Source organism: Mycosarcoma maydis, chromosome 8 (assembly GCF_000328475.2).
Source record: "Mycosarcoma maydis chromosome 8, whole genome shotgun sequence".
In the NCBI taxonomy this organism is placed as follows: Eukaryota; Fungi; Basidiomycota; class Ustilaginomycetes; order Ustilaginales; genus Mycosarcoma; species Mycosarcoma maydis.
Window position 1 is genome coordinate 676,621 of NC_026485.1, and position 13,134 is coordinate 689,754.

General features: G+C 57.2%; 2 protein-coding genes across 2 annotated transcripts; both read right to left on the minus strand.

Annotated features, from left to right (window-relative positions):
* Window positions 1-1,031: 1,031 nt before the first annotated feature.
* UMAG_03347 (uncharacterized protein) lies at window positions 1,032-8,123 on the minus strand (the record flags this gene model as incomplete). The annotated part of the gene is made up of 1 exon (XM_011391435.1): window positions 1,032-8,123. The coding sequence occupies one exon, from the start codon at window positions 8,121-8,123 to the stop codon at window positions 1,032-1,034; it is 7,092 nt and encodes a 2,363-aa protein (XP_011389737.1).
* Window positions 8,124-10,202: 2,079 nt separating this feature from the next.
* Window positions 10,203-12,389, minus strand: UMAG_03348 (uncharacterized protein; the record flags this gene model as incomplete). Its single annotated transcript, XM_011391436.1, has 1 exon — window positions 10,203-12,389. One exon carries the CDS (start codon window positions 12,387-12,389, stop codon window positions 10,203-10,205), a length of 2,187 nt encoding a protein of 728 aa, XP_011389738.1.
* Window positions 12,390-13,134: the final 745 nt, after the last annotated feature.

Here is a 13,134-nt window from a genome sequence, read left to right on the forward strand (position 1 = left end):
AATCTCAGACACTCGACGCAAACGGGCAAAATTGGTGCAAATGCCGCCAAGCCACGAGCATCGATCGGCATAGCCAACCAGCCAGCTACTCGCGACTCTCTTTTTTGTTTTTTTTTCTTCTTTTTTTCTTCTTTTTTTTTCGTGCTTGGCTCAGCAGCGTTGCAAGTGCAAAGCAAAATCTCACATCACAGAGCGCGCCACACGCCACACGCCACACCGATACACGATACGCCAACGTGCAAACCGAAATTATGAATCCTGAATCGTGAATCCTGAATCACGCACGAATCACGAATCACGAATGCTGAGTGGAAAATGTGCGGAGAAAACGGCAAACGAGCCGATAAAAATCGTGAATAAGCTATTCGTGATTCTTGAACCATGGTTCGTGTTTCTACGCCAACTGTCCATTCCCCTTAGCGCATACGCTCCTTTGCTCGACTCACGACTCGTGACTGTTCTCGTGCCGTTCCACACCGAGTTCACCAACCAACAAACGTGAAGGCGGTCTCGTCACAGTCGTGAGACCTGAAACACTCAACTCGCGACTCTCGCGCTTCAACACGACAATCGTGAATAATTGTGCTAAATTTGGAACCGCGAATTCACGATTCACGATTTCAGCCAGAATCACTATCCAAGTTAACTCGTGACTAGAGCAAGTTCACTTTGCTATTGTGATACTCTTGACTCGTGACTCACAACTGTGACTGATCAGGCACGACGCACGACGCTTTTCCTGTTGTTTGCAATGATCGTTTTTCAGACCCACTCGAAACCCACCCCCAACCACGTCCAAGCTGCAGGCTGTTTCCGTCCAGCGACCCTAACTTCACCGCATGCTCATCACCCCTTGCCCATTCCGCTGCCCGTTCCGCTGCGGCCTAACTCCCTTCCCGTTCATCGTTGCACTCCCAACTCTCCAAGCTGCAAGCATATAAAGGCTCATGCTCATGTATAATATCTTCCATGTCGTTAACCATAGTGAATGTACATCTTATGCAACAGTCGTGAGTCACGAGTATTCACGACTATCGCCCACCAATGCTGCTGCTAGCCGACTTTCGAGCTTTGCGAATCTGCTGCACCCTTTGGCCGTAAGTGGGTCCCATCGTCATGGTTGCAGCACGACCAGCAGTCCGGCTCGGCTCGAGCGCTGCACCGCTTGCGCCACCGCTAAACATGCTCGTATTCGAGTGATTGCTGTCCGTGCTTTCGCGCTCCAGCATGCTTTTCGCCAGCGTTGTCCCCGTCGGCAACAGCGATGCCGGCAACCTTGGCACGGGCGGAGGTACATGGTGCTGCTCGCCTTCTTCACTCGCCCGCACTGCCGCATCCAGCTTCAATTTGAGCCCCATCGATGAAATTCGCGATCCCCCCGACGTTTCGCGATGGTGAAGACGCGAAGACTTTCGCGAGCCGCTCCCCGATCCAGCCTGACTGTGATGATGGTGTGCTAGCGATCCCACATCGTGCTTGCCATCGCAGCACGCTCGCACATTCGTCAGTCCATCCCAATCCTCCGGCTCGTCCTCCTCCAGCATCTGCTCGGCTGTCTTGAGACGTGGATCATCATTCGCCAACGCGCGACGGATCGGCGATTGAGTAGCCGTCAAATCCAACAGCTCGAAATCCTCCTCTGCTCCATCTCCACTGCGCACGCTCGCAGGGTAAACGCCATTGGTTACACTCCGGCTCGGACTCATCGAGACCGACAGTTCGCGTTCGTGCTCGTGCTGTTGCAGCCATTCCTTGGCAGCCACGTCGCGTCGCTTGCCCAACGAAGGGTACAGTACACTTTGCGCCCCTACGCTGCCGTGTCGACGAGGCGTCGACTCGGTCCCCACCCCGAGATCCGACATTCGGCGCCCCAAAAAGCTGCGCTGTCCCGACAGCCTACGCGGTCCCGTCATCGATGTGCTACCCAGCGTTGTGACCGAAGCACGCGGCTTGGCTCGACGCCCCACGCTTCGCATCACTAGCGCCGCATCGTTCTCAGCATCGCTCATTAGCTCCGGCGCAGCATTGGTGGCGATCACCGTAGCGTCCTGGATCGTTGGACGATGCACCAGGTACTCGAGCGCCGCAAGCCATGCTTCGTGTCGCTCGCGGTTCGGAGCGCTGATCTTGACCTCGCGCGAAGCTGTTGTAATGATAATGCTCTCGCAGTGCAGGCCCGGAGGAGACGGATTGCTGTCCTCGACCACGCGCACGCTCTCGATAGGCGCACTCTTGCTCGTACCCTCCGACACCTTGGCTCCACCAGGATCGCTAATCGTCCAGTAGAGCATCTTGGTGTACGGATGCAGCCAAAAGTAGCGACGATGGCGCTTGTCCGAATGACCACCACGTCCCATCGATTTGCGCGTGTATTTGTACATGTACTCGCCGATCATCGTTTGCGTAATGGCGTGGATGATAGCAGGGTCCGTCGCGTCAGCACCTAACTCGCCAAGTCCGCGCTGACCAGCCTTGCCAGCAGCACCGGGTCCGCGCACGACAAACGTCTCGTCACCGGCGTCGACGTCCGAGACAGCAGACGACATCATCGACAGGCGCCGGCTGACTTCCGAGGTGACGTCCGACACAAACGAGGCAGAAGACGACTGACGCGGACCAGCAGCGGGGCGTCGCGCAGCCGACTTGCGCGAGCCAATGCTCTTGCGACCTGAGGCCAAGTTTGTGTAGATGCTGCTATCCAATGGCTGTGGGTTGGTCGAGTCGTTCGAGTAGGTACGTGAACGAATGCTACCCGTACCAGAGCTCTGCTGGCGAGCGCGGCTGTTGATCGGGTAGGCACTTGGGGGAGGTCCGCTGCGACCAGATGCGCGCGAAACAGAACGAGGCTGTTCGCCAGAACCAGGAGGCACTTGCAGATGGATCTGCTGAGCACGCGTAAGCAGGTCAGCCGGAGGTGGCGAAGTAGGACGTGGTGGAGCCTGACCACCAGCCGCCGCCGAGACGTTTCTTTTGACCGTCGAAGGAGGAGGCATCGAGGGAGGAGGCGGCATCGACAAAATCGGTGCCTTGGTCTTGTCTGGAAGAGATGGTACGGGTGGGATGGATTCCGAGGCATACCTGTCCGTAAGACGCGACGCCGTCGAGTCGATCGACGGCCTGCGACTCTGCGCCTGACTACCAAACGTGTCTACACCATAGTGCACAGTGACAGGCGACGATGCACGATCACCTCCGAACGTGCCTACCGAGTCGCGAGCACGGTTACCAAGGATGACCAGTTTGTTGTAAGCGCCAAGGTTCTCCTTCGTGGGCTGCAATGGCAACGCAGCCGAAGCTGCCACGACTGAGTTGCTTTGTTGTTGCTGCTGGAACAATTGCCACACCTCGTCGTCGGTCTGGCAAGACGACTCCTTCAACTCGACACGAGTTGCTTTGGGCTCTGCAAGACCCTTTTTGGCTTCAGCTGCTGGAGCGTCGGTTGCCTCGACAGCATCCTTGAAGTCGTCGGCCTCGTTCTCTATGTCTGTCACGGTGTCGTCCTTCTTGGCAAAAAGTTGTGCCTCTGCGGCTGCAGCGGCGGCAGCGGCAGCAGCAGCAGCAGCTTCTGCTTTTGCAATCGCTGCCTCCTGCTCGCGCACCTTCTTCTGAGCCGTGTTGAGCGTTGACTGGAGCATCTGCAGCTCCTTGTCCGAGGCAAGGCGATTCTGCTCTGTAGACGAGCGCTGCGCGGCAATCGACGACTCGAGGTAGCGAACCTTGGACTGGAGCGAGGTGACAGTTCCCTTGAGCTCGTCATGCTGTTTCTGCAAAGCCGAGTGAGCCGTTTGCGCTTCCTTGAGGCTGGTGTCTGCCAGCGAGCGAGACTGCTGCGAGGTGTTAGCGTCGGTCTGCAGCTTTTCGATTTGTTGCTCGAGCGCTTGCACCTGAGCCTGGGCCTTGGCGACTTGGACGCGCTGCTCTTCGAGAGCACGCTCGCGCTCCATGACGAGCTGAGACTCAAGAGACTGAACCTGCACCCGAACTTTTTGCACCTCAATCTTCTGCTGTTGCACTGCACGTTCTCGTTCGCTTGCTAGCTGTTCCTCGAGCTGTTTCACTTGAGCTTGTACCTTTTCGACCCGGCTGCGTTGCTCTTCGACGGCGCTCTCTCTCTCTCTGACGAGTTGTACCTCGAGCGTCTTGACCTGCGCGTGCACCTTGTCGACCTCATTGTGGTGCTGCTCCAAGGCACGCTCGCGCTCGCTGACAAGCTGCTCTTGCAACAAATGTACTTGAGCTTGTGCCTTCTGTAATTCGGTGCGTTTTGCCTCGAGCTCTTTCTCTCGCTGCGAAGCAAACTGCTGGTGCGTGAGCACAGCTTGGTCGCGTGTTTCGAGCGCCTGCTTGTGCTCGCTGCGGATCGAAGCAATTGCCGAGGCATGGCGGTCTTCGAGCTCCTTGACCGCATCCTGGTGTTGACGCTCCTTCTGAGCTACAGCAACAGCGTGAGCAGCTTCGAGCTGCTCCTTCTTAGCTGCCGTGTCGTTGAGCGCCTGGGACCGAGCGGCAACAACGGCTGCGGCAGCTGTAGCCTCGGCCTCACGCTGTCGAGAGAGCTCACGAGCCGTTTCTTCCTGCCTTCGGACCTTATCGTTGACCATGTCGAGACTCGACTTGGTCTCCGAAAGTTCTCGTTTGGCAGCGGTGTGCGATTTTTGAAGCTCGGCGAGCTGCTGCTTGAGCTGTTCCATCTCGGCGCGCAGGGCAGTGATGTTCTTCTGCAAGTCGTCGATCTCGGCCTTGGCAGCTCCGAGCTCTTTAGTCCGCATCTCGAGCTCTTGGTTGCGTGCTGCCAGCTCCTTGGTGCGTGCGTCGACCTCTTGCTTTGCAGCCTGCAAGTCATTATCGCGAGTCGCAAGCGCCTCGCGGTGACTCTGTTCAAGCACAGAGAGGGCGGCAGCATGCGAAGTGACGAGCTCCTCGATCGAATTTCGGTGCTCATCCAGTTTGGCACGGTGACCGTCCTGCAGCGCAGCAAGCTCGGACGCATGAGCTGCGGCGAGCTCGCTTTTCGAATTTTGGTGCTTTGCAACCGCCTCGCGGTGACGATCCTGTGATTCAGCCAGGGCAGAAGCGTGCGCATTGGAAAGCTCTTTGATAGCATTTTCGTGTTGACCAATTGCTGCTTGAAGCTGCTCGTTGAGCCTAGCCACCTCGGCGGCGTGCGATGCGGCTGCTTCCTTGCTCAAAGTATCTCGCTCGGCAAGCTGTTGCTTGGCCTCCTTGAGCGCGGCTTCTCGGATGGAGAGCAGCTGGTGGTGTTCGTCGCGCAGGCTCTGCAGCGCTTCAGCATGCGATGCCTGGAGCGCTTCGAGCGTTTCCTTGTGATGACGCTCTTTTTGACCGAGCATAAAAGCATGGGTTTCCTCCTTGCGCTGTTTTTCCTCCTTGACCTTGCGCTCAAAGTCCTCACTGGAAGTCTTGTGCGACGCCACGGCAGCGGCCAGAGCGGCGCTCGAAGCGGCCACTTGCTCTGCCAGGGCACGTGAGTGACGCGAGCGGGCCTCTGCAATAGCAGCGTCGTGGACCTTGTTGCGCTCGACCAAGGCTAACTCCAGAGCAGCTGCATGATTTTCGTCTCTTTCAGCGAGGCTATTTTCGTGCTGAGAAGAGAGTTGATCAATCTGATCCTCGTGATTTTGTTGGAGCACTTTGATAGCTTGAGCATGTTGACTCTGTAGCGTCGAGATCTTTGCAGCATGCTCTGCGTGGATCGTCTCGATGGTGTTGTCATGTTGGTTGTGGATAGCGTCGAGCTCAGCCTTGTGTTGCTCCTCTAGCTTGACTAGCGCTGGGGTCACTAGGTCAGGCAGGGCGTCGGTTTGCATGCTCGACTCAAACATCTCCCGAACGTCAACTTGCTGTTCGAGCTCAGCTGCCAATCCACCGAGCTCACTGCCGAGCGCGCTAGGTTCAAAGACAGCCGATGCCGGTCGCACAGTAGCTCCACTACGTCGTCCTGCCTTGGGCGGATCGCGTTGCTGCGATGGACTATTTTGCCCGTCGGCCATCTCCGGTAGTTGAGCGTTGCGAGCTAGCGGGCTGCTACCGATGGAGGTGCGCGAACGATGACCACGGGGGGCGTTGCGAGAGGCTGTACTGCCAATGCTTGCATTGGCAGCGTCGGGCCGATCGAAATCGGCGAACGCCGGGTCCATGCCATCAAGGCTGGCGCGCGACGGCGAAGCATCGTCCGGACCAGCAGGCGTGCGGATTTGCGTATTGTCTTCGTACTCTGCAAATTCGATGATCGAGTCGGTCGAGTTGCTCGATATCATACCCATCTTGCGGCCTAACCTGGGTCGCAGCGATGATGGACGGCTGAGGCGGATGTGAGAGAGACGCTTGGCGGCGGGGCTGTTGGCGTCGTTCTCGTCGAGCCAGTGGAGCTCTTCGTCTTCGCTGGTCTCTGCATCGTCATCGAGACCCTGGGGAACCTTGACGCCCGCCTTAACGAGCAGCTTGGTGAGCTCGGCATTCTTTTCGCGGACACGTCGCTTCTCGGCAGCATCCTTGCCAGCCTTGCGCTGAGCAAGAGCAAGTTTGGCGCGCAGATCTTGGGTCTCTTTGTCGCGTCCAAGACGATTGCCTAGAGGCGAGAGCACGGCACCGTCGGCCGAGTAGACCGAATCGCCGGGCGAGCGAGGTGCTTCGGCAGAAGCAGCACGCAGGCGTGCGGCCAAAGCATCTGCTTCAGCGTTGTCGTCTTGGGGGGTGTCGGACATGAAGCTATGAGAGACGCTACGCGAAACTCCGCCACGGTCATTAAGCTGCTGGTTGCGGAACTTCTGCAGCTCGCTCTGGAGGTCCGAGACGTCTCGCTGCATGCCGGCACGCTCCCTTCTGGCCAGGGCGATTTCGGTCTCGCGCGACTTGTTGAGACGCTCGATCTCGGCAACGTGGCCATCGATTTGTAGACGCTGCAAGTCGACTGTCTCGCGTGCCTTGCCGACTTCCTTTGTGAGGCGCGCATTGTCAAGCTCGGCTTTTTTGAGTGTAGACTTGATCTCGCTGAGCTGCTCCTCGAGGTTCTGCTTGGATACGTTGAGATCCCAATTCTCCTGCTTGAGCGCATCCTCGGTCTCGGTCATCTGGATGACACGAGGCTTGTACTGGTCGAGTTGCTTTTCGAGCTCGGCATGCGAGCGTTCGAGTGAGACGCGCTGGTCGTCTCGTTCCTTGAGCAAGCCTTGAAGTCGACGCACCTCCTGCACGAGACCGGCTTGAATCTCGTTGATGAGGTCCGTGTCGGCTTTGGCCTGGCGAGCAGCAGCGTTGCGGCTGCGTCGATCTGTATGCCTGGGTGTAGCATTGGTCGGTGGAGCTGGCGACTTGCCCGGCGTTGCAGTGAGGTTGCGGATGGCATCGGCAACGCGGCTTGCTTTGGAAGGCGTTTCGGAGAGACTCAGCATGGAGGCGTCGGCGGCGGCGGCGTCGGCGTTGGTGATATCGACGTTGTGGACGGTGATGTCGGAGAAGAGTTTCTGCTTTTGCCTTTCGAGGTCTTCAATCTCGGCTTCGATCCTTTCGTTCAAATCACGGATCCTGAAGTTGGCGGGTTTGTCGCCCTGACTTCCATCGGACTGGTCGTTGACTGCACTTAGCTCCTCTGCGAGCTCGTCCATGAGCGACTCGATCTTGCTGCGCAAGCCGAGCAAGCCTTGTCCCAATAGACCAGCCGAGTTGACCTGAGTCTCGTTTTCCTCGCGTAGCACTTGCAATCGCTCACGCACGAGACGCGTCATATCGACGGTTTTTCCATTCTCGAAGGAGCGGTGGCTGTTGGACCTAACCACGGAACGCGAGGGCGAAGGTAGCATGTGTTTTTCGTCAAACATGGTGCGATGCGAGCCCAGGTTGGTAGCGTCTGAGAGAGGTTGATGCTCGTACACAGGGATGGGTGCTGTGGGAAGCGGAGGTGGAGCAGGAGTGTTGAAATCGCTCTTCCTGCCCTTGCGTAGTGATGAACCGGGACGAGGTGGTGGACGGAAGGCGAGTTGAGATCCAGTGGGCATGTCCTTGGGCGAAGTAGGATAGGCGAGCCTCGAAGCGGGGGAAGGGGAGGGAGGGAAATTGCTTTCAAAGAGGCCATCCGAGCTTGTGTCGGGAGCGGAAGGGTCCATTGTGTTGCGAAGCAGCTGCTTGGGCCGCTGCTTGGCGAAGTGTATTGGCGCCAACGATGTTGTAGAATGCCTGAATGGTAGTGTCTGAGGATGGCTAGTGCTAACAATTTGACGCTCTGAATGCTACCTTGCGTTTAGAAGGCGATCGACTAAGAGCGGTTGGGCCGAAGAGCGTGGGAAACGGGGCGATTGTAAAGAATAGAAGGAAAGCAGAGAGCAAGGTTAGGAGCGGTGGTCGCGAGACGATGTCAAATAGAAGCACAGCAACGCCCAATCAAGCACGGTTGGCAAGCTGCTCTCGCAGCCCGAGAGGATGTTCGGAAGCAGAGCCGAAACGAAAGCAAGGGATCGTTGGTGAAAAGTGATGGTGATCATATAAACTTCCAACGTCGGAGCTACCCGCTACCCAAAATGCCCTTGGTGATTTGTGATTTCAGCAACAGCTATAACAACAACAGCCCCTGACCATGAGCGACCATCCGAAACCTGCGTGTATGCGTGCGAATTCACGGTTCGTGATTGCCTGTGTTTGCCTCGCTTCAGACTGTGTGGCACATGCTCTGTTTTAATCTTGGCGCCACCAACAAGACACCAGAGCTGAACGCTGCAGACCTGGAATCGTGAAATGTGAATGGAAATTTCTTCAAAAAAGAGAGGAAATTCCCATTCCATTCGTGATTCACGCACGATTCACGATTCGTGACTTCCACCATTACGATTTGAGTTAACTACAGCAAACTCATGACTCTGTCCTCCAAGCATATTAGACTTTGCTTTTTTCCTTCTTTTTTCCCTTTTTTTTTTTTTTTTTTCCACGTTCGTGTTCAGGTCGGGGGCGTGTGTGCGTGTGTGTTGATCAAGAGCAGCAGACGCGCAAGACCAACACCAGCGCTTCTTTGACCCTGCATGCAGATGTGCTCTCCCCTTTACGATAACATCAGCCGCTCCGGTTACGATAGCTCTGTAAGTTGCTTTTCCTCGCGGCCAGACTGTCCGCATTCGATACGATATGCGTCTTCTGAATCACAATCGGTGGAAAAACATGGCAGGCATCTCCAGAAACTCGTATCTGCCATGCTTTCCTGCTGTCGCGTTGGCGCATTCGAAGCGTGAACTTACTGTTGCTATTCTTGATGCAGATTGTCGAAAGACGGCGTGTCAGTGTCGCTCAATGCCAATGCCGCAGTATCGTTAGGAGCTTGCTAATGGGCTTCCAGTTGGCCTGGTTCGTAAAACGCAGTGAGTGACTGGCGTGACGCTGGAGCGTTGGCACGGGGTTTGAACAGTGTTGGCACCGTAGCAACGTCCTTGATGATGAGGTGAGATGACCAAAGTGGCGTCGTCTTCGACAGCGAGAAAAGATGCACGTGTTTGTCACTGTGGATGTGGTAACGGTATAGACGAGTTGAGAGGATGGTGATGGTGATCAGGCAAGAGCGTGCATCTTTGCAGGATGCATGCACTCGTTCGCGTTGCTCAACTCGAATGTCGGCACCTCTCCTAGTTTAGTCGCGAGTACTCAGCCTGTTGCTCTTTCACACACGCTGCACACACGCACGACGTGACGCTGTCTCGTTGGTCGAGTCGTGAGTGTTGTTGCTCTTGAATTTGGTTTGAACTTGATTTATGCTTTGAACCTCGCTCTGGTGGACTCGCGTTTAGATAATTCTCACCGCGCGCACGCTTGGCACTCTGAAGAGCCGAGAGGGGAGAGTTGCTTTCGAGTCTGGCGGCGCGTAGCTGCGTCACGTGATTGTCAACCCCTCTCTCCGACACGTCGACCCCCTCCTCGTACTCAATCAGCCCCACCCACTCTGAACGATTTCGAATCGACCCGGCTCTTGCATCGCCTTATCAGGCCACACCTCGACGATTAGACGTCAATTCAAACTAGCTGATTTTTGGAACTACGGCAGAGAATCTTGAAAGTGACCATGCAATATACACGTGCGAACGAGAGGTAGATTTTTGGAACAAGAAGCGAACGTGGCTAGCCCTGAACACGCAGGACCACAGACGGGTAGGCGCCAGACGGCTCGCTTTGCTTGTAAAAGTCAAGCAAGGAAGAGGGAAGAGACCTTAATCCTTTGCGACCGGGGCTGAAGCAGCCGTGGCAGCACCGCCAAGCTCGCGATCCACCTCCTGAGCCTCGTTGCTGTCTCCCGCATCATCGACGTCCGCTGCTTTGTCGTTGTTACCGTCGGGCACACCCGATCCTGGCCTATCCTCGCCGTCCATCCTGATGCCGTACTTTTTGCGTACCAGCTCAAACGTCTTGAGCATCTTGCGTCGTGCGCCCAACGCAGCCACACCCTTGTCCTCGAGCTGTTTATCACCCATCATCACCATCTCCTTCCAGTGGCTCGTCTCAAAGTTGGGCGTATATTTGTGCAGACGCAGCTGGCGCAGCCATGCAGGCACGTCTTCCAGCGTAGACAGATCCGCAACTTCTTCCTCACCTCCAGCCGCGTTGCTGGCTCCAGCACCACCACTGCCAGCGCCGCCAGCTGCGCCGGGTAGAGCAGCCGCTCGGACCGAGGGCGATGTGCCGCTGCGCGGGCTCTTGCGACCCGCCTGGCCCGCCAAACCGGGCGACAAGCCTCCGCCGCCGAAATTGCCAAGGTTGCGGCCATGTGGCTGCTGCTGTTGCAACTGCTGCTGCTGAGCGAGCATCGAGAGCGCCTGCTGGTTCTGCAACAGTTGTTGTTGCATGGCGAGGAGCTGCGCGCCATTCATGTTGTTCAAATTGAGTCCGCCCATGGCTGCCATCATGTTCATCACTTGCATGTTGAGCGGGTTGGCTAGTCCGCCTGAGGGACTTTGCAGACCTGCGAGCGCGTTGGGGCTCATTGGAGGAATGTTGAACTGGTTGCTGTTGCTGTCGTTGTTGCCGCCGAAAGCAGACAAGCCGGTATTCAGGCCACCGCGTCCAAAGTTGTCGCTCTGACCCCAGCCAGACGGAACGCCAATGTTGGGCGAGACGCCCGGGCTGGTGTGGTCGTACAGGTTGGGTCCTTGGCCGTAGCTGCTGCCGCCTCCGCCGATGTTCTGGTTGCTCTTGCGTCGGAATCGCGGCACATCCGGGTCCACCATCACGCGGCCGTTGCCGCCGACCTGTTGCTGCTGCTGCAGGCTAGCCAATTGAGCGGCGGCAGTGTCGAGATTTACGTTAGCCTCACCGGTGCCAGCCTTGTCATTGTCGGTAAACATGGGCACCAGAGGCGTGTTAACCATGCTCGACCAGTTGCCCGTAGCGCTGATGGGCGACAGCTGGTCGTCAAGCGGTCCGCTGGCTCGAGGGGAGCGGCCGACGTTGTTGTTGCTGAAATCGGTCGACTTGGGTCGCGAGTGGTCCCCAGAGAGTGTGCGCTGCTGCTGCAGGTTGGGCGAGCCACCGCGCTCTTGCACCTGGTCCAGCTGCCCGCCCGAGTAGTTGCGGCTCTCACCGATCAGCGTGCCGGGCGCGGAAGTGCGGTTGGCTTTCAGCTTGGCCCTCTGAGCAGCAAGAGTGGAAGCAGCATCCGTGTTGCCAGGGCTGTACATGGCAGCCACGTTGGGCGACAGAAATCCGGCGGCGTCCGAAGACTGGCGATAACCACGATTGCCAGGCGAAGCGGGGGATTTCAGGGCCGAGGGGGACTTGAGGCCAAGGCTGGCGAGCTTGGCCTCCATTTGATCCGCCATGGTGCTATTGTGGTGGCTGGGCGAAAGCAAGGCCGAGACGGGATCGCTGCGTGCCATCTGTTGAAGCACGGTGATGAAAAAGCGGATTTGGACCTGTGTGGACTCTTGGAGCAAGCTGTACAGAGCAGCGGTGCGTTCGGCCTCGGACAGCACACGGAACCACTGTTCGATGGCGCTGAGCTCTTCCTTGAAATTTTGGTCGAGCGAGGCGGCGGCCATCTCTTCGAGCGTAGCTTCGTAGTGCTGCAGGTCCTCGAACCAACGGTCAATGGCTTCGGACTCGGGGGTGCCGTGGTGGTTCATGTTGGGAAGCATTTCCGAGCTGGGACGCAGATTGCGCGGCCCAGCCGAGCCGGGCATGGGAGCATTGCCGCCTATGGAGGGGCTACGGAGAGCGCCGTCATGACCAGCGTTGCCGTGTTGGGCGAGACGCATCATGTGCTCCGTGGAGGCGCCCTTGCCGAGCGAGTAGCGGCTGTGTGGGTTCATAGTGATAGGACGATGTCCAGAGGGCGAGCTGGCGCGGTTGATCGAGGCGTTGGAAGGCGTCAGAGGGGATCGCAAAAGGCCGAAGTCGGACATTACTGTTGGGATGCCACACGGCACGGAGAGGGGACAGAATTACGGGAGAGACAAAGCGAGTAAAATTTTGAACAAGGGCCAGCGAGGGTTTTACGTTTGTGGTGGCGTTCATTTGATACGGTGGAGAGATTAGGGTGGGCGTTACAGGACATGGAAGAGAGGCAACAGAGATGGTTAGCCACGTCGCCCTTCTTCAGCTCGAGTCGAGTCTGCGTCCAACAGGCTCGCAACACAGGGGCGAAACAGCTTTAGACAATGTGGTTTGTACCTACCTTGCTGCGGGTCCAAGGGAAAAGTGGCTCGCACTGATCAGGTTCGGCGGCGTACGGTATTGGTATTTGCGAGAGTGAATGACGCAATGGAAAGCACGGTTGCCTGAAATTACGGGCGCTGGTGATGTAAAAGCGAGGTGGGGTGCCTGCTGCTCACGAAGGCAGTCGCTTGCTTTGTGACGCGCGGGTGCGAAAGTTTTGCTGCGTCCTTGAGATGAGACGAGAGAGCTGCTTCTCTTCAAGAGCGAGCGGCCAAGGATGTGTACAAACGGAGAGATCCAGGACGCTGACCGGGATGCATTCAAAGCCTGCTGCGAAGATGGAGAGACGAGGCTCAAAAGTCGATGTGGTAACGAAGGGTGTGTTGTAGATATCCAGCAGACCTAGAGGACGAGGGGAGCGGGCGCTTTCAAAGCACTTGCTTGGAGTAGAGGAGGGACGATGGACGACCTGCGCGATAATCCAAAGAGGGG